The sequence below is a fragment of the Anabrus simplex genome, chromosome 11 (assembly GCF_040414725.1).
Source record: "Anabrus simplex isolate iqAnaSimp1 chromosome 11, ASM4041472v1, whole genome shotgun sequence".
Classification (NCBI taxonomy): domain Eukaryota; kingdom Metazoa; phylum Arthropoda; class Insecta; order Orthoptera; family Tettigoniidae; genus Anabrus; species Anabrus simplex.
The window spans coordinates 1,063,038-1,085,418 of record NC_090275.1 but is presented as its reverse complement, the minus strand read 5'-3'; the positions used below and the strand labels follow the sequence as shown (position 1 = coordinate 1,085,418).

Below are 22,381 nucleotides of genomic sequence, written 5' to 3'. Positions count from 1 at the left end.
CGTAAATTAGGCCAAAAATTCCCACGAAATAACGAAGAGCATCATCACAAATATGGATTGGAAACTTACATTAAGCAAAGTACAGTCAAATCACACACACTACACTCACACAAAGATACACGGAAATATTATATACATATTTACACGAACGCTAGCCCTTGACTATTAATTTTTATGTTTAGACAAAGTTAGGAAAATTATTCTCATGATGACACTATCGTGGTGACCTCCTCTCATCAACTGGAAATGTGACAGAGCAATGACTATCACTTTATTAAGGAACACATTTATACGACGATGTTCAGAGAAAATTTACGAACACAAAATCATCCAAAAATCATCGATAAAATCGCTTAAACATAGGCCAGAATTAACATTCCGCGCACGCGGTTCATGAGCTACGATATTTATTTTTACTTCTCCACTACAATTGTGATTCTCGATTGATCTGCACTCACAACGAAGAAATTACATCAAGTAACATATCCTATTCTTAAATTGACTCACTAATGGATGCACAGCTCGACTGCTGAATTCAATAATATCCATCTATCAGTCAACTTATCATCACAACACAGCAAATATATAAAAAATTGTATCGGTCAGATACTGCCATTTCCCAGGCCTAAATTACAATAAATGAGCGCACATCAACCATTTTCAATAATAACTAATATTATGCTCATGACCTTAGGTGTTCTTTTACGCGATAATTTAGTTAAATTATTTTTATTATTATTATTATTTTCCCTGGCCGCGCAAGATCATACGTGCGGAAGCTACTGCACAATAATATTTCAGATGACTCTATTGCACACAAAATTCAACCATACGTCGCATAAATGAAGAATGAACTCTGACATAATAGAATCCACGAATTTACTGTCCCATTTGATCTCATTTAAAGTCTAAAAATATTCAAATAGTCCTAGTTTAACGTTGAGGTCATTTTACATTTATTTCTCCTGCCACAATGAACTCGGGACAGTTGAAACACTTCTCGAAGACATCCACTCAAACAAGCTAATAGGTTCAAATACTCACTCATCCTCAATCTACCATCACCAAGAAAGAAGAGATGGAAAAATTCTAACTAATAGAAAATTTCTAAACAAATAAGTAGAGGCTATGTCATTACAATTACATTACAAAAGGAAAGAAAGAATAACAAAGTTTAAATATTACTTGATGGTGACTGTCGGCTGTAGAACTCGGACTGATGACCTAGTGCATTATCACATTACGCACCATCGATCCTGGTCACACCCGCCTGGACTGCCTTACATTTTACTCGTGCATTGGATACATGCTGGGGCGCTGGAAATCACACCATTCACCAAGAAAGAAGACTGGCATCCTGACTTGGACTCGAACCGGTGATCTCTTCTGTGGAATTTCTTGTGAAGGTGAAACTAAAAATCACGTCTAAGACAAGGCCCAAAACTCACACCGATGTTTGATAAGATGGTAAAGAAACTTAACTTTTGAAATCTGTCGAATTATAGGTGGGATCCGTAAATATCTGAACTGCAGTTGTTACAAGTTGTAGGCTCTGAATGACGAAGTTCCCTCAGCAAGCGAAGTGCGTCTTCTTCCGCCCGTAGTTGAAGCTAGAGTAATTCTCCACACGACGTGTTCAGAGGTAGAAAATTTCTGAGTAAATTTTCCCTAGGAAAATCCATTATTCACTGTCTTAAGACAGGGGTGCGTCCTTTCCTCATAAGCGATTGGTTAATTTATTAACTTCGCACCAAATTAATCGCTTGATTGGCTGCCATAGTCAGACGTCATGCACCTTCACAATTATCGATCGAGCACTTGACATACATTCTGCCTGGTCACGTGGCATTCACGGCTGATTTGAAGGTTATTTGGCTAGCTGTATCTGCGCTCTCCCCTCGTTTGTCCTTGAGTGGAATTCCCGGCCACCTGGCGTATCTCGCTTAGCCAGCTCGATGTGATACAACTCCCTTCTTGGTTCACAAAATAATATTTCAACACACAGTAGAAATAAAATATTTTCCAATAAATGATTTTTACCAATTTTGAAGGGGACAATATACCAATTCGGGAGTATACAGGCTACAATAGAGTAAAATAATATATTATTATTGGTCCACCTTTTCAATACAAAATGAAAATTACATAGGGACTAGTTTCGACCTAGTAATAGGTCATCATCAGCCTGAAGTAAATTAAAGCGTAAATATCGAAGAAAACATAAACAATGTAAACACAAGTACAGTCTTTTTAAAGGTACATACCATGTGGGAAGTTGAGTAGATATATATTAAAAATAACTCTTCCAATTGACGAAGCACTGAGCGGAAGTTATGTAAAGTTCGGTGCGCCGTATATTATAAAAGACCACTGTGCACTAAATGATGTAATAAAGAAGAATAGTAGGTTGAATGCTGGCTTCTTCTTAGCTGTTGTATATTCAAAGAAGATTACGTCGTATTTTATAAGGTATTGATAGACGTCAAAATACATGGATGTTGGAAAGGCTCTTCAGTTTTTTGGAACAAGGCAATTGTTGCGCGTGGAGGCTTAGGAAACCAGAGAAGCGCTATATTATGTTAAAAAATAGAGATCCTTAAAAAAGTCCCGTGCGTCGTATAAATTGTGGAAATGGAAATCGAAAAAACTTGGTTCTTAAGCGATAATGTTGTTCATTCAGAGATCAATTGAAAATAAAGAATCGTAACATTGTCTTCTCAAGATGTTTATAAACTAGAATTAATAGACGATGCGAAGTATGATACTAGGAGAAAGCTCTTCTGCTTCTGGAATCTTGAAGGACGGTGGATGTTTCACGAGGTGGAATAACATATATCGGAAGAACTGGGTGAACCTTAAATCAAAGATATCAAGAATATTTCAAGGCAATAAAGTACAACAGATATTCAGCTTTTGCTAAACACATTTACAACAATAACCACAACATTTTAGAGATCGGAAAGGACATGAAATTAATTTTTAAGAGTAATTATGGATTTGAATTACATACGCGTGAAAACATTGAGATATTTTTGGCGCAGACAAGGGATCCAGATAAAATTTTAAATGAAACAGTCGCAAGCAACATTTTGTTTACAATCTTGAGGTGACGTAACATCAGGTGCTTGCAGCGCGTTTCCGTACTTAAAGCTGAACGTTTGTCAGTACTCGACCCTTCCTATGGCATGTCCATACCACAACACTGTAAGTTTATACGTATTATTTTCATACTTTTACACTTTTTTATTTTTCATATTTTACAGTTGATGTCAACAGGGCCACATTTTAAACTCATTTTAACTAATTTTGACGACACAATGATGTGGAATGAAATTTAAATTCTAACACTGATAATGGACCTTAGTGTCCGAAAACTGGTTATGTTTAAAAAAAGTGTGTGCTGATACGACTGTTATATAATTAATAATAATAATAAAATAACTACATCAGCACTGTTAATAAGAAATGGCTTTGGTATTCGTCATCAGATAGCTGTAAACGGCGATGGACAACACAGAAGAGTACTCTACGGTCCTCTAGCTACTTTCCGGACTGTCTCTGACTTCACAAGCGAGCAACTGGCTATGCGGTATCGGTTGCATTCGGAAGATGTGGGTTCGAATTCGACTGTCGGCATCCCTTGTGTGACACGTGGAGGAACTCCGCACTGTCGCCACTGACCCCAGAAGACGAATATCACAGTACGGCTCTGGTAGCTTAGTGGACTGTTCCCAAGCCATGTACAGACCTGTTCTATCTTTCATAGCAAAACACAAACAACAGTACAAGAACACATCAGGTGCTTCCACCGTAACCTTGAGGTGACGTAACATCGTGCTTGCAGCGTGTTTCCGTACTTAAAGCTGAACCTTTGTTAGTACTCGACCAACAGCCTAAGCATGAGGAAAAGCCAGCCCTTCGTATGGTATGTCCATACCCTTCGCAACAACATTGTATGTTTATATGTATTATTTTCATACTTTTACTCTTGTTTTTTCTTTTTCTTATTTTACAGTTGATGTCAACAGGGCTACATTTGAAACTCATTTTAACTAATTTTGACGGTACACTCATGTGGAATGAAATTTAAATTCTAACACTGATGATGGACCTTAGTGTCCGAAAACCGGTTATGTTTAAAAAAAGTGTGTGCTGATATGACTGTATTTAATTAATAATAATAATAATAATAATAAAAAACTTTAACACTAATCGTTAATATGATGAACATAATAGGAGTGTACTTCTCGCCCAATACTGATCCTGTGTTCATAATAGATGAGCTAGGGAAGACGCTGGAGAACGCAGATAATAACAAACCAACCCTGTCATAATAGATGAGCTAGGGAAGACGCTGGAGAACGCAGATAATAACAAACCAACCCTGTTACTTGGTGACCTGAACTGCCGTATAGACAAATGGGATACAAAGTCTCAAGCGATCACATACTACCAGCTAAGACTACTAAACAGGAAGAACGATTTGCTCCAAATGGTAGGAGCACAATTGACTTAATCTTCTCAAATGCAGGACAAAAAGCAATCAGAAAACACCTTCCAGTAATAGCAGAAATTACCATTTAGTGGAATGTGTAAACAGACCTCAATCTCTAATCACAGAAATGACAGAGTGGTGAAAAACTTGATTGTACACATTGTGTTTAATGAAACAGTTGTACACCGAATGGATCACACGTTAACACCAACCGGACGAGTGAAGAGGCCTGAAGTGGGACTAATATGCAGCTGGATTAAGACCGCAATGATCTAGTGTCCAAAAGCTTTAAGAAATGTGGAATTTCAAATTCAATGGACGGTAGTGAGGACGACTAATTGTGAGAAGATGCCAGTGATGAAAGTTCCTGTGGTGAAACTTCAGATGACGACGGTGAATTGTGAATGATCCGAGTATTGGACCAATTTTATTTACGATTTTTGTGATTTTATTAATTGTAAGCTGTTTGAATTTATATTTGTGGTATATTTGAAGAAAATTAAATAGGTATGCAAGTTATTTAATTTTTTTTTTTTTTTTCCGTATTTTGCAGTTTCAAATTTAGGGTGTATAATATAACTATTTAAAATAGTTTATTTGAATCTGCCTTGATCAATACACTCATTAAATAGCACTGAGGGAGGGAATGGTTGAAACATGTTTGGTTTAATAAATAGTTTTTCTTTCATTTACAGTGGAACCTCGATTATCCGTTCCCGGAAAATACGTTTTCCCGGAATATGCGTTCAAATTACGTGGTCCCGCGAGCATCGTAATTAAATCATGTTGTAATAGTCCCGCATTATCCGTTCCTCGAAGAAACGATTTCCCGGATCAACCGTCCAGAAATTCCAGTCCCATCAACGCTAAATCCTCGATCAATCGTTTTTTAATAAACTGTATCTCACAAAAGGACGGCTATGGCATATTTATGGATCTTGGCGTTAACGCCCCGTCACTGCGATAATTAAAGCAAGTACTGTACCGGTACTGGAAAAGCGATCGGCGGTGAACTTGCATAAGGGACCATCTTAGCATCGCATTCGGGTGGTATTGTTTAGAGAATCTCGGAAAATCATAAAGCAGAGAGTGGCGACAACAATTGCAAGGAGACACGGCGCATTTCGACAGCTCTGCTTGAAGACGGAAGGAGTTTCGTCAAACGTTCGCACTTATAAAACGTCCATATTACGTCCAGGGTTAGATGTTTATATTTTTACTTTTTTCGATCGTACTGCCGAAGAGGTTTTTGGCACTTTGCTCAGGGCACTTCAGAGTAACTGGGCTTTCAGGCAGGAATCGAAACTGCTTCTTAATACAAATTCAGTATTTTTGATATTATCGTACATGATTATGTTAGCGAGACCAAAACACATGTTGCACCTACATGTAATTTTAAAAAAAAGAAAGCCATGGGAGGTCTTGGAATTGCCTATTACTGTTTAGGTCCTAATGTAAGACTGGGAATTTTACGTTTTCGTGTTAAAATACCAAAAACCGCAGTCGTTTTATTTGCGCACGTTACATTTTAAATGGATAATTTCAAACTCGCAATGACATGTGCAGCGAGCGCGCTTTCCAGATGACCTCAAGGTCACGAATAACCGTAATTTCTGAAGTTTTGATATTTCTTTTATCTTTCCAATTTGATTGGATTTGTGACGCGCAGAATTGAATATAATGCATTCGAGAACTTTTAAGAATCGATACTTATATTCGAAACCATGTTTTAGAGTTCAACATAACCTTTAAAAGTCGACGTAGGCCTAATTTGCGCGGTACGAGATTTCCAGAAACTGACTACGAACAGTAGTATACCGGAGACCAAATTACAATGAAAGATTAAGAAATGAACGGATTTCACATTCATTTTGGATGCTTTCGTATCTAATGTGCTTTATTTTATTAGATGAGAGAATTAAAAACTACTTGTGGTCGATTGTCGTTTGGCTTGACGTTATTAGATTTTTCGAAGAGTTTGGCTAGCCTAAACAAAGTCTCTGAACTGAAAGAAGTTTTCACGGGAAACTGACGAAGATTCCCCTGTAAAACTGAATATAAAGTATCGAGATTTTGAACTCGCGTACTGGTAATTAATGCGGTTTCGTGGTCTAACATGCCCGCCTCTCATCCAGAGGCCCGGGTTCGATTGCGACCAGGTCAGACAATTTTACCTGGATATAAGTCTGGTTCCAGGTCCACTCAGCCTACGTGATTACCTTTAATTGTGGAACTATCGAATGGTGAGATGGCGACCCCGATCTACAGAGCCAAGAATATCGGCCGAGAGGATTCGTCGCACTGACCATGCGCACCTCGTAATCTGGAGTCCTTCGGGCTGAGCAGCGGTCGCTTGGCAGGCAAAGTCCCACTGGGGCTGTAGTTTGGTTTGGTTTAGGAGTTTTGTAAGAATATAATTATACATATTTCATTTTTGTGATGTTTAGCCAAATTGTTGATGGTTTTCATTCATTCCCGGATTTTCCGTTTTCCCGTGTTGTACGTTTTATTTTCATGGTCCCTCGAAAAACGGAGAATCGAGGTTTCACTGTAATGAGTGTATTGATCAAGGCGGATTCAAATAAACTATTTTAAATAGTTATACATTCAGACTAGTCAATACGGACCAGACACAATATTAACCTATCATGGTTAAGTTTATTAACAGTCAAATTTAGGGTGCGGGTCTTATTCGGTGGCGGGTGGTATTCGGGATTTTACGGTAAAATGGAAAGGGAAAGAAATTAAGAAACTAAGAAAGGGGTACACCTTGTACTGGATGGGTAACAGTAAAGAGAAAAGAAAAGGAGTGAATTGTAGTGAATCAGAATTTTGAACCAATAGCTGAAGTTGAGTATGTAAATGTATGACAGGCTGTTAGTACAGACTTTATTTGGTATAAATCATGGTTGTATCATTGATTATTTGTGTGTTGTATGATCTGTTTTGAGTAACAGAACATGTGAGGTTTTGTCATGATATTTCTGCTGTATGTTTATAAATATGACTTTATTTAATGTAAGAATATGTAATTACTAGTATATATCAAAAAGTAGTTCCTAACAGGAAACCATAATTAAATTTCATTGATTGCAAATGTTAAAAAACATTCAAGCTCTTTAAGTCTTTAGGATGCCCTTGCTGGCGAGATGTAGTGTTTACAGTGCACTGTGTCTTCTGGTATGGGCTAGAATAAATTTGATACTTTCATTGACTTGTCTCAGTCTCATCCTTGGCTTTGACAATATGAAAGTGACTGAGGTATGAGTGATGCTAGTAATACCATTCCTTATGCAGCCAGTCCCTGTTATGAATGGTATGAAAATATCACTCATAGGGTCAGTGCATCTCAGTGGGCTTGACTGACATATGCGAGCAACTTCTGGCTCGGCGAAGAAAGCAACGGGAAGCTACCTCACTCCTGATTTCCCTAGTACGCCTCTTCAGTGATGCCGAGGCCATCTATAACAGCTGTTGGCATAGCTGTGGAGGATCAAACCAGCCTTCGGGCTGAATACCCAACATACATAAGTCTTTAGGCCTTTTCAGTCGTGAAATTAGCAGCGTTTCGCCCCAGTGGAGCAGTGGGCTCATCAGTTGGAATGCTACAGCTTTCCAAAATGCTGGCACTAGTGCACCATTGAAACACCACTGCAAGCCTCCTATTGTAGGATAAAGCAGTGACGGTGCACTAGGGGAAGCACGTTCCTCCGCTGCCTGCCTTTGGCCTATATTAAAGAGCTTAAATGTTTTTTAATATATAATTTATTATTACCTATAAATATGTTGTATAAATCCGATGTAATGTTTTGCAACACAGGGTAAGCATATAGAACAACGCACCTTTGTCCTGATGTCACTCGAGTTTTACAGGTATACAGGTTATTGGAGACTCAAGAAGATATGAGAAAGCATGTTGTAATACCAATATAGTTGGTTCATTATTGGATATGTTATGTCATACTTTTCTGGAAGCCTGGCCAGGAAAGGTATATAAAGGACAGTCTTCGGTTGTTTAGTCGAGTTGTTAGTGGGAGTCGTTAGCCGAGTTAAGTATGTGAACTCGTGTTGTGGTTTTACTTTTGAAGTGGTTATGTTGTGTTGGTACCACATGTGATCTTGTCAAGTGTTCCGTAGATGGTTGATGTGCTAATGTGGCAGTCAGTTGAGTTCAAGATGGTGGTTCATTTGATATGCAACTATTAATGTGTATATAATTGACAGCATCTCGTGTGTGCATCTTTGTGAATACGATAGTACGAGCTCACGTAGTGGTCAGAAACATCAGCTTTCCCCCCATGTACTTATTACAGCCACATACAGCAACTTCCTCAACTCCCCTCCTGAGTGGAATTCTCCTGTCCCTCCAAACTACACATGAGATATCATCTTTTCTCACTGCTACTGTGCCTTGCTGCTTCATTTTTCACACCTGCGGAGATAGGCCTTCCTGCTGACCATTACAGTGCCTGTAATGTGCACTTTAAAGTATAAAAATTCATGTATTACTCAAAATCAAACTTTTGTTGTTGAGTTTTGCAAAAATGGTACTCAGCTTGTCCACAAACTCATTCCATTTCTTCTCCTGGTCATTACATTCTTGCCCTTCTTTTTGTTTTTCTGTCTTTAATCCCTGTCTTTCACAGTTGTTTGGACGCTGTCTATTGAAGTAGTAACTCCACATAAGATTTTACATTCCCCCAGAAATGTTACTTTGAAAGTCTTCCTTTACATTAGTTACTTCGCCCTTTGCCAGACTTTGTTGAATTCTTATCTTGTATTCTTCCTTTATCTCCATAGCACGATATTAGCGCTACTATCCTTCGAGGCCCGGGTTTGATTCCTGGTGCTGCCAGAGATTTAAGAATAGTATTTAATTCATCTCCATTGAGGGTGTGCCCGAAAAGAGCTGCAACTCCTTGGGACAAGGAACCATGTCTTTACCTTAGGTGTTTTCGTGATATTCACAAGCATCATTCGGTGATCACTGTCCATACTTTCACTTGGTATGACCTGCCTCCCTAGTCGTTCATTGTCCCAGCTGTACTGTGTTACTGGCTGTCTTTCTTCTACGTAACATTTGTTCTCCTTTCTGCTCTCAAAACTGTGTTTTCTACTCCAAGGTCTTCGCTAAAAATATCACTTTCCTCTCTAATTACATCTGCCGGGCTGAGTGGCTCAGACGGTTGAGGCGCTGGCCTTGTGACCCAGCGTGGCAGGTTTGTTCCTGGCTCAGTCCGGTGGTATTTGAATGTGCTCAAATACGCCAGCCTCGTGTCGGTAGATTTACTGGCACGTAAAAGAACTCCTGCGGGAATAAATTCCGGCACCTCGGCGTCTCCGAAAACCGTAAAAGAGTTGTTAGTGGGACGTAAAGCAAATAGCATTATTACTACTAATTACATCTTCCAGATCTTGAAGAAATTTCTCCTTGTCGTTTTGACTGGGGTACACACTCATAACTTGAGCTGTTTAGTCTTACTTAGTCCCAGTATCGATATTTGTTACCAGTTCACTAGTTCCCATTCTCACTAGTCTCCAGTCTTCAGATCCATACCTGACAGGCTTCTTTGTGTTATTCCTAAGCTGATTCTGTCATTGAAAACAGGTTAAATGACTCTTCCATTGGCTTGCAGCTTGACTTGGGTTGTTTTTTGTTTTGCTTAAGGTGATCAGCACCTGACAAGCAGTCAGGCTGCCAATGCTCGGGAGGCTGATTGCAGTGGTTGCCACATCCTAACGCTTAATGTAATATTATGTCAGGCAATTAATTGAGGGGATATATTCTTGTAAATTCATGAATAAATAAAGCCTCCTCCTGTGTAATGGATGAATGTTTAAAAACAATTTATTAAATGTTGAAACATGTATAACCTCAAGTTTCCGCATCGTGGTTACCTTACTCAATTATTTTTTTTAAACAACAGCGAAATAAGGTGGTCGAGACTGAGTGGGTATTGAAAAAGTCCCTTTTGGGTCGGATGGAGCCTCTTGCTAGCCCATATATGCAGGATCACTTTTTGTATGTGCCTGAAGGTTTGTTCTCTAGCATGTTTCAACATTTCTGCTGCTATCCTGTCTTCTTGAAGAGGGATGTGCTTGGTGTGCTGGTTCAGCAGCATCTACAGCAGGAAGCAGTCTATTGAGGCACAATGATGTAAAGTAGGGGGTGCGAACTGGGTCGTTTGTTGTTTGAGGACCTTGTGTAGATCTCTCTTCTGCTTGCTTGAACCCTGGTGGGTGGGGGTGGTAGAATAACACCCATGGTATCCCCTGCCTGTCATAAAAGGCGACTAAAACGGGCCCCCGGGGCTTTCAACAGGGCCCTCAGCTGAGTCCTGGCATTGCTTCCGCTTACTTGTGCCACTGTCATCTGTTGTATCCGACCTTCCTTGTTCAACTCCTGTTCTTTCCAACCCTGACGGTATTAGACCACTCGAGGTCTACTGAGTCTTTCATTGTCATGCCCTTCATGGCCCTTGCCTTCCTTTTACCAATGTGTTAATTTTTCGAAGTGTCATATCCCTTCCATCTTTTCTCTCTGATTAGTGTTAATAGAGGATGGTTGTCTAGCTGTACTTCCTCTTAAAACAATAATCACCACTCCATTCACCTCTAGTTCTTTACCTCTCTTATAATGCTGGATGTGTTCTTCCTTTGTGTAACAAAGGCTTGTCAATTGACTTCATTCTTATGTTCATTCCATTTGACCCATGCTACAACTTCATATTCGCTGGACCACCATGTGGGCCTAATTTTCCTTAGGTCTTCTGAAGCACTGCTGTCGGGTCCCAGTCTCTCCTGGTTGCTTGTGCAGTCTTTTGCAAGTGTGTTGATATAGTATCTTGATATCTCCTTGTTCTTCACTAGCATTCCATTGGTCTTTTTTAGCGGCTTTGGGCTCGTTTCTACAACGGATAAGTAACGACCAGAGCTGATTTTGGCTCCTCTTAGTACCTTGACGTGGTCGATATGAAACTCGCCCATTGTTCTGTTTGGGCTCTCTTCTCATCCCGTACTTCCATCATAAAGATGGCCTGTCACTGTAAGTAATGGAAAGGAACGAACAAGTCAAACCTAGAATATCGATAAGAGAGTGAGAAGAGGGAGCAGTCGTTTGTCTTCAAATAGTGACAGATCGGGATCAGTTCTGGGAACGACGGTGGAGATGTGAAGATTCTCCTTCTTTTGTGTCTGATGTTCCCTCTATCTGTCATTCTTTATACGACTTAATTTTCAACAGGTCCTCTACTGCGGAAGGATGCAATGCTACAGCACATGCCTAACGTGGCCCTGTCTTTGTTGTTGCTGGTGGAGAAGTTCTCTCCCAGCTCATTCTGGAAACCATACCTCGCCATCCTGCCTCAAGAATACACTACCGTTCTTTACTTTAAAACTCATGAACTTCAGGAACTCAAGGGATCACCTTCTCTGGGTAAGTACTGTAGGGGTTTAATTAGTAATGTCAGTTTCACTTCATTTCATTCTCCAGTTTAGGATGTGATGAGAAGAAACTCACATTTGTTTTTGTCTTTTTAGCTTCACAAACGAGGGACAGTAGTTAAGTGTAAGAGAGGGCCAACAGCGCTAACTTTGCCAACTACAGTGACATAATAAATAAATATGTCAACTGTCACATGCTTTGGTCCTTTGCTTACGAGAAGTAGTAAGTCTACTGTTCTAGGAAATTTAAGTCTGTTGTGCCATCATGTTCTTGGAAGTAAAAAAGAAGAGCTTGACATGCTTCATATTAACTCATTCCATAGCCCATAGTAAGAACGAGCTCTGCACGCATTCCATGTATTAATTACAAGAGGATTTCAATAGATGGCAGTATTATCAGTCTAAATCAGAGAATGTACGTTAGTAGATGTTGTCACTCAATGTGCTGTAAGACATGGCTTCTCACGGCAAACGAGTGCTTGATGAAAGTGATGTTTTCAATGTTTTATGGAATCCTAATCCCTCACGTCTAGGGAAAAAAACCAGAAAACTTTACTAATATGTAGACATTCTTACATCTTTACAGAAATATGAAATGCGTGGAAACATGGCGGTAGGCTGTAAAACGAACTCCATCATAATGAAATATAAGTTGTTGTTTGGAATTCAAATTCGGATGTCATTGATATTTACATTTGTGCATAAAATAATAATTACATACTTTCAACATCATCTTCGCGAACATCACCTTCCGAGCCACTATCCTTTTTCATTAGAGCTCCCATTTTCGTTTTTGTTATTACTTTTATTATTAAACAATTATTTTTTATATCATTTTCATTATTATTGTTGTTTTATAATTGCAGTGCACATGTTACATGATCAAAATAGGATAAATATAATAGTATTTTACAAAACTACGTACCTAGTAGACCCTCAGACTTTTTTAAATTTGCAAAACATGGTTATTATTATTATTTAGTGTATGACATTGAAAATAAAAACACACAATCACAAATTAAATATACAGTACACTATGTAGGTTACAATTTCACCATCAAGCTCTGCAAATAGTCTATACAAGAAGGATTTAGGTCAAAGTCTTTTGGGCTACCCTGATAGGCACTCAGGGGGCACTGTTTCACTATATGACAAACTGTTTGCCTAGGGGCACTGCAGCTACATTCCGGGGAGGGAAGTTTGCCCCATTCATAGAGGAAGTCAGCGCAGTCCTGATACGATTGAGGGTTGTCCAGGTTGTCCTTTTGGTATACTTGTTATACAGGGGAAGTTCTGATACTCAGCTGGAGCCATAGAAGTCCATTCTTGAAACCAATCCTGCTGCAGGCTGAATTTGTCAACCAGGATTTTGGCAGTCCTTATTGGTGGATTTCTGGACCGAAGTCTGTTGTTCAAGGCGTAGGGTATATCTCCATGAATTGGCAAGTTGGAGTTCCTTGACAGCTTCTGGTACTCATGCAACAAGGCATTCTTTCTCCATAGGTGAGGTGGAGGAATATGGCTCAGAACTGGTAGCCAAGAAGTGGGGGTAGATTGTATGTTCAGCCAGACTGGAGAGCAATATTCTGCAGTTGAGAAGACAAGGGCAAGGGCTGAAGTTCGTAAGGTCGAAGCAGAAGAACCCCAGGTGGTGCCACACAGTTTGTGGATGATATTGTTCCGTGACTGGAGTTTAGCTTTTGTCATCTTCAGATGTTCCTTGAAGGACAGTGTTCTGTCAAGGGTTACTCCGAGGTATTTTGGGTGTTTGTTGTGAGGAAGTCTAGCGTTCTGGAATTTGACATTAAGTTCACGGTGAGCCAGTTTGTTGTTGAGATGGAAACATGAGACTTCAGTTTTACTCAAACTTGGCCTAAGTCTCCACTTACGAAAGTACTGATCTAAGGTGGCGAGATCAGCTGTCAGCGTTCTCCATAGATTTGCCCTGCGTTGCAAATGCCCAGTCATCCGCATAACCAAATGCTTTAGAGGCTGTTTTCAGTAAGTCTGATATATATAAGTTAAACAGCAGAGGTGCTAGTACCAATCCTTGAGGAAGACCGTTATTAAGGATCCTTTCCTTACTTGTATTGTTTCCCAAAATTACACGAAACCTCCAGTCTATAAGCATGTTTTCGATGAGCTTGGCGATTTTCTTGCAAGGTATTACTCGTAGCAGTTTGTAGATGAGTCCTTGTCTCCATACTGTATCGTATGCTGCAGTAAGGTCCATGAACACTACTGAGGTTTTTAGTTGATTTTGAAAACTAGCTTCAATATGTGTAGTCAGAGAGAGAACCTGGTCTGTGCAACTTCAATTTGGGTGAAAGCCCGCTTGTTCAATGGGTAGATGGTCAAGAACTACTGAGCCAATTCTATTGTAAAGAAGTCTCTCCAGTAATTTGTAAACCACACTCAGAAGTGCAATTGGGCAGTAATTTTGAGGATTTTTACAAGATTTACTTGGTTTGAGAATGGCGATGATCTTTGTCTGCTTCAGAAGTCGAGGAATGGACCCTGTTTCTAAGATATTGGAGTAGAATTTGGCTGACCAGATCATTGCATATTTCCCAGCATGCACTAAAAATTCTGAGTGAATGCCATCAAAACCAGGGGCTTTTCCTGATTTCACATCTTTTAAAGCCATAGCAGCTTCCTCTCGAGAGAATGGACAAGAAAATCTGCTGCCCTCAAGACTGTCTGTTTTCAAGGCTCTGATTTCCCTTTTGATTGCAGTGGTATGGTCGTGATCTTTAGGAGCATTTGAACTTTACATGATATGAGATGCAACTTTGTTGGGGTTTATAGGAATAATGTCCCGAACTACTCGGCTCCCATCTCCTAATTTCCTTAACAAGGACCATGCCTTCCTGCTTGAATGTTTGAAGTCGAGGTTTTCAACTGTTTCAGTCCATTTCTGTCGGCGAGCAGTGTCCAGGCTGTGTAATACTTGATCAGCTGTGTTCTTGTCTCCAGTTGTTTGGAATTCTTGATACAGTTCTTCGCTAGCTTCGCTCTAACCATTATTATATTTCTTTCGATAACCCCTAGGTATAAACTTCTTCGCTGTGCTTATTACGGCACCTGTGAATCTCTCACAGTTGTCACTTGTTGGGGGAATCCATCCCAATACCTTATCAAGCTGTTCAGTAAAGGCAGGCCAGTTTGCCTTTCGGAAGTTCCAGCGTGGATAAGGAGTAGTTGAAACAATAGGGACTTTTATTCTCATCTCTGTTACAACTGGCCGGTGCTGGCTATGAGGAAAGCTGGAGAGAACTTTTCGCGTAACTGGTATGGGGGTGCAGTTGTTAGTAGACATAAAACACAAGTCAGGATTAGACTCTTGTCCCCATGCTGCTGATCTAAATGTGCAGAGATCTTTAGCATCATAAATAAGATGGAGGTTGTGATCCTCAGCCCATGAAACCAAAGATTCCCCATTATCATCACTAGAAGTGTATCTCCATTGTTCATGATGACTGTTAAAATCCCCAAGGTAGACAGCTGGATGTGGCTGGTGTTGGAGAACACTAGGGGGCCATTGCTCAGCTGGAGGTTTATACACATTAGTGACTGTAATGTCTCCTATCGTGGTGGTCACAGAGTGGATATTTTCAGCAGTACTTGTAGTGCACAGTGAGACATTTTCAACAGCGTGTCTTACATATGTTGCGACCCCGTATGCATGATGGAATGTAGCTCCTAAAAGATCATAGCCAGGAATTTTTCCTCTAGAGTGCAGTTGATCTTCACCTGCTGCATGAGTTTCCTGGATAACAATCATATCAGTATTTTTATCGAGGGATATTCTTGATAGTAACTCACCCTTAGCTCGACTCATTCCTTCTATGTTGAGCTGGAGAATTCTGATCATAGGTCCTAGATTTCTACATAGCGGCCCTTAGAAGGACCATTTCCATTAGATTCCTGCCCGTGGTGCCCCCGCTAAGGTAGTTGGAAAATATTTTCCATTACCGAACTGAACGTCAGCATTTGACAGCCAGATAATCCTAGTGATCTCCTGGCTTAAAACTCATCACAATGGCAAAACATGGTATAATATGTGAACAATTTTAAAGTGCTAGCTGACGTGAAACAAAACATTTTTCATTAGTAGATGCTCAGATAAGCACAAAGAATCGTGCAAATATCTCCGATAGGTACAGAGATATACCGTATTTCACGGCATAATCGTCGCACTTTTTATACCAAAATTTTCGAAAACAATTGTAGGGTGCGACCATTATACGATGAATATTTAATACCAGTATTTGTATTACTCAAAAAATGTATTTATAACTAAATTGTATTTGATACAAATTTAAGATGCACGTAATACTCGCGTTTATAATCAAAATAATTAAAATAGTCTAAAACAAAATTCATAATTTTTCGCAACAATTCGGCGAACGTTTTTCCAACCTGAAAATAAAAATGAACGTATTAAGTTAATTTGTCATTAATTTGAGTATTAAAGTTAAAATATTACACTTGCAAAAAATTATCGCTTTGTTGTGAAATGCGGACTTACCGGTACGCAATTTATTCCAGATCTTCGGTGTCGCTATCGCAGGTTTCGCTATCTGATGCGCCGTCCTTGCCTCTGTTAATACCAGTATCAGATTCTTCGTCTCCCTGCCACACTACGTCATCTTCGGAACCGTCTAGTGCATTCGAAATCCCAGTCCTTTTGAAGCTCTTGGAGACTAGTTCAGGTGGTATAAGATCCCAACTCTTCTTCACCCACGAGCATAACAAGTCCAAGGGTGGACGCCTGATATTTCCGGCAGGCGTCAATTGCTGATCGCCGCTCATCATCCACTCGTAAAATCGACGTAAGTGGTCTTTAAAGGGTTTATTAACACATACGTCTAGTGGCTGCAAAGCAGATGTTAGGCCACCAGGAATGACTATCTGTCGTGTCTTATTTGTAGTGAGAATTTGCTTCACTTCGTTCACGAGGTGACCTCGGAAACTATCTAAAACAAGCAGAGCTGGTTGTTTTAGTAGTGCACCAGGTCTTCTATTCCACACAGTTTTAACCCAGTCCAGCATGAGTTCTACGTCCATCCAACCCTTTGGTTGCACTCGTACATGAATTCCACGGGGAAACTGTATATTCTTAGGCATCGTTTTCCTCTTGAAAATGATGTAAGGAGGCAACTTTCTCCCGTCAGCTGTAATGGTTAGCATTGCCGTGCATCGCAACTTCTCACTACCGCTGGTTTTCATTAATACACTCCGTGATCCTTTTAGCGCAATAGTGCTGTTGCGAGGCATATCAAAAAAGATTGGAGTCTGATCGGCATTACCGATTTGAGAAAGCAAGTACGAAGTTTCCGTGCGCAAACGTATGACAAATCGGTGAAAATTTACAATCTTGTCCGTGTAATCAGCAGGCAACTTTTGGCTTAGTGTTGTTCTCCTTCGCACTGACAGATTGTGTCGTCGCATGAACCCCTTAATCCACCCACGAGTCGCCTTAAACTGAGTTACCGGTATGTTGTGTTTGCGCGCTACCTCCTGTGCCTTAATTTGTAACATTTCATATGATACACTGCAGCCATTGTTACGTATTTCACTGACGTACCTAAACACTTCTTCGTCAATTATAGGAAACTTCCCTGTTTTAGGACCTCTAAATGCGCGTCTAGAAGGGTTTGTGCTTTTTGGCTTGTTTTTTACTTTCCGCCAGTAACGCACCAACTTTTCACTCGCAGAAAATTTTCTTTCTGCAGCTCTGTTCCCGTACTGTTCAGCGAAGGCAATTACGCTTAGCTTGAAGCCCGCAGAATAGTTTCTATATTTACCCATAATCGCTTATAAATGCTTCACACGTTAATGTTTTGCGATATAAATGACTTTCCGTAATTGTTTACTATTAAAACAAATTATTTCTGCAAACACCCAAAACACAAATTAAAAACTTAAATTCTCACGCACACATGTCTACAGTTAACACGTAAATCTGAAACAAATAAATGCATCTGTGATCTATCCATTCCAGAGCAGCCAATACTGTTAGGCAGCAAGGAAGCATGCAACAATTTATCAGTTTAGCTCGTTGGTTGCGACACACTACTGCGCTTGCGCAAAGCTCGCAAACCGAAGCTCTAACTAGCGCGGTGTAGATCTACTGTATAGTTGACTGTATTCCGAGACGTCAGTAACAAACATTCATTTTTTTTCAATTTCTTTTTAAACATACGGTAATTAGGTTAATATTTCTTTCCAGTTATTGATGATTTTACATTACATTACTGACGAGTTTATAAAATAAAACTTTAATAGCATTGGATAATAATCATCTTGACTGCTTGGATAAAAGTTTTCATCCCATGCCCGGACACTTATGACGTAGTAGTAAGATAAGAGTCTAGCGATGACAACTGAGACATCGTAAATAATTCAGCTGAATAATTCCGTGGAAATCTGCGTTATCGTCTTGGATTTCACTTCGTGCGCAATAACACGGGAGCCGGCCCCATGGTGTAGGGGTAGCGTGCTTGCCTCTTACACGGAGGCCTCGGGTTCAATTCACGGCCGGGTTAGGGAATTTTACCTGTATCTGAGGGCTGGTTCGAGGTCCATTCAACCTACCTAGCCGGTATTTCCTGGCGACGTTGCCGATAAGCGATAACTTACAGCCTTACATATTTCAAATGGGAACTCATAATATGTAGGTGGTGAATAAATAGTACACTGTGTCGCGACCACGTTGTCAAACTGCCGATAGCCTACCGGTAAGCATAGTATGTAGGTGGTGAATAAATAGTACACTGTCTCGCGACCACGTTGTCAAACTGCCGATAGTCTACCGGTAAGCCATGCGTTGTACATATACCGGTATTATTTATTTATACGTTGTGCAACATGTCGCAAACGTGACTGTGTTGCCAAATTGCCCATAAACCATACACGTATTTAAATTGCGCATTCATGTGCAACTTACGTTGCAGTTCCATTTACCTTTTAACCAGATTAGTGAACAAAATTTGGACATGCGACGATTATGTAATTAAAGGTTTAAAGTCCGATTTTTGTATTGAAAATAAAGGATGCGACGATTACGCGGTGGCGACGATTATGCCGTGAAATACGGTAATTGTTTTTAAACCCTCAGAAATGCCCAATCCAGAACCTAGTTAGGGATATTCAGGCCCAGACCAAAATGGGTTATCTGTTGTATAACTCATGACTTAAGGTGACAAGTTTCAAACTTTTCTTACGTGCAGAATCATCCTTTCTTATGGCATAAATCATCATCATCATCATCAGGTCATTTGCTCCAGCAAGCTGCATGAGGTTTTTCTCAACTTCTCTTCAACTACTAATGCTTTTCTTTATTTTGAATAAACTTTATTCTGCTTTTCCCATAATTGAAAGTTGCCTAGATTGACAAAGCTTCAAATGAAATCAAGTTATGAAATCATGGAGCATTGACAGCAAAATATTCATCATCATCATCATCATCATCATAGAATCCCTCCAGCATGCCGGGTAGGGTGGTGTTGAACGAGTCTTCACCATCGCTGTCTGTCCAGAAATGCCTTCTTTCTCACCACTGACTCCAGTTCCCTCCTCTTCTCTCCACTGATTTGGTGTAGCCATCTCTTCCTCGGTCTTCCCAATGGCCTTCTTTCTAGTCATGTGCGTGGTGTTTTTGTGCCAGGCATACCGTGGTAGTCTCCAAGTCCATGGTCCTTGCGTGTTTTTTGGAGGGTAGTTCACTTCACGTGCCTCTGTTCAGTCTGTATGTGAGATATTTGAATACCTGTACACATTGAATGTTTTCACCTTTAAGCTTCATTTGGCTGCCAGTATCTTTCCTACTCAGTTGTAGTTGTGCCAGCTTTCATCTGATACTGTTGGAACTTTGAAACCCATTCATCCAGTCTGCTTCTCCACCGTTGTGTGTAGTTTTCCGTCTTGTTCACTTTTCAGGTTTTGAGCAATACTGTCTGTTACCGAGTTTTAGCGGTAGGTAGAGGTGTAAGAAGGTGCGGGCGTGAATGGGTTTCAGACTACGGAATCAAAGTTAATGTAAAATTTAACGAGGTTATATTTTCTTTTCAATATTAAGTAATAACAAAGAACAGGTACTTAGTAGCCGAAACACAATTTGAAATGTACAATTACAGGGGTTACAGAGTTTGGGCTTCGAGCCCTGAGTTCACAATTCTTGAGCAACTAGCCCAACTTTCCGATATACAAATTTTAACAAAGGGGCAGAAGACCCCAATCAAACCCTGGAGCACTTGCTCCAAATTACACAGTTAAGCCTCCTCGAGGCACACAACACTCCGTTTCCAAAAGAGCCACACGCTCTTTAATTTAAGCCTCTCCCAGGCCACACCAAACTCCACCTTCAAGTTGTCCTCAACGGACATAAACACAGGGGTAAAATACCCAATCTACTGAGGTCTATTAAATGAAAAGCAGGTTAATTAAGTGACCTCTAAACCAATTTGAGAGGAGGCGAACTTGCACTCCTAATACACTTTGATTTTAAGACCTACTTTGGCTCTTAGGCCACTGATGCAAGGGCTAATCCCATACTACAGAGGTGACTTAGAAAAGAACAATTTGTTTTACGTTATCGAAGAATAGGTTGAGAAAAAAATAAGTTCACCTCAAAACATTATGAGTGGGAGCTCGAGAGGGTTAGCACTCTCTATCCCAGTATGTAGCTTTACAAGAGAATAGAAGAAAAGAGTAGTTACATTTTAGGAAAAGGTTACATGGTAGAACGCTTCGCACCCGCCCCGAGAGTTAAACTGCTGAGCAAGAAAAGAAAGAATTTATTAATCGGCCATTACCTTATTGTTGACCGCAGCCGAAGAAAGAGGCGCTTCCCGCCTCCTGCGATGTACTTAACACACTGAAGGATGGAACAGAAGTGGCCCGGAGACTCTAAAATCAGCAGTTTATATCCTCTCGCGGAAGGTTCTAGGCGTCAGGGGAAAGAAAACACCCTCCCTCAACGTTTTTATTGGATAGGACCCCGCAACCGATACAGGTTGGGGGAAGATACATCTGATTGGATAGAAATTAATTTACGAAATTCGGGATTGGTTAGGTTCAACACAAGGGGAAAGAAGGGGTGAATATTGCCAACTTAAACAATGACTGAAAGAAATTTAACAAAGAACAAACTCTTGAAATTAAATTTTCTCCAACAAAATAGTTCTTTGACTCCGCACTAGGTTGCACTATTGTTGATCTTCAGTAGTGTCCTCTAGGAGAGAAAGTTTACACTTCTTACTTCAAGCGAAACAAAAACACATCAAAAATGACACAGTTCAAAAACTCAAAATTTTCCGCGTGGTGACATCTTCTGAGAAGATAAAGAATTAACAGTGTAGATAAAGTTCAGACTTCCTCCAGCAGAGGAGTTTCAACTGGCGCACATTTTAAATTAGCGGAGTGGAGGTGTACCGCCCGGTACACTGTCCATGGCTGTAATGGCCATCCCCAACTCAAAACAGCTGCTACTGTTGTGGTGCAGCATTTGGTCCTTGTCTACAAGTTATTCAGGAACTGCTCCAGGCACTCTATCCTATGCCATTTCTAGGTCTTTCCTTCTCTCCCAGTGCTTTAGAGTGAAGATCAGGTGTGTTCTTCTTGTATTGGCTCTGAATCCATGCTGTTTTTCTTCCAGGACAGGTTTTATCACTGCTCGCAGTCTGGTTTCTGTAATTATTTTTCATTATTTTCAGACCATGGGAGAGAAGTGTGATACCCCTGTGTTGGCACACTTTCTTGTACATCCTCTTTTGAAAAGGGATAATAATACCTTTTGTCCAGTCTTCTGGAACCTGATTTTCACACCATATTGTTCTTGGAGTTTTGTATAGCCACTGCATTCCAGGATAACCTCTTGCTTTGATCATATCATCAGTAACTTCATTGATCGCAGCTGAGTTACTACTTTTTGTGTTTTGTAGTGCATTTTCTACCTCAGAGCAAGTAATTGGACCATCATCTGTCGTCAACCTTTCTTCCACCTTTTCAGTAGTTTCTCCCTCATTCAGGAGTGTATCGAAACTACATTCCCATTTATTGTTTCTAGTGCTGTGATGTCCTCTTTGTCAGATCTCTTGCTTTTAACTGGCTGACAGCATTTTCATGTTTTCTTTAGTTTTTAGGTAAATACACTTCTCTCACATTCCTTTTTTTAATTTTTCTTCTAATTTCCTTTTGGTCTAGCTTTCATATTTTCTCGTCTCTCAGTTGACTGTTGTCACTATTTCTAGCTCTTTCAACATCCCTTACTTTATGGGCCTTATTTTGTTTTTCTATCACCTCTTTCACTCTCTCTTTTATTCATTACTTTCCTGCTTGTTCTTTTGCACTGCTGATGAAACTAGTTTTAAAATTATTCCATTCCACATCACTAGAGCTGGATTCTGCCACTGGTAACTTGGAACTTCTGTTTACAGT

At 40.0% G+C, this 22,381-nt stretch overlaps 1 protein-coding gene across 1 annotated transcript in view; it reads left to right on the top strand.

Moving 5' to 3' along the window:
* Positions 1–22,381, top strand: part of Setd3 (SET domain containing 3) — a 275,592-nt gene that overhangs the window by 50,627 nt on the left and 202,584 nt on the right. Inside the window, exon 4 of the mRNA XM_067155272.2 lies at positions 11,739–11,930. Coding sequence (XP_067011373.2) covers positions 11,739–11,930 — 192 coding nt within the window. The remainder of the gene's footprint in view (positions 1–11,738; positions 11,931–22,381) is intronic.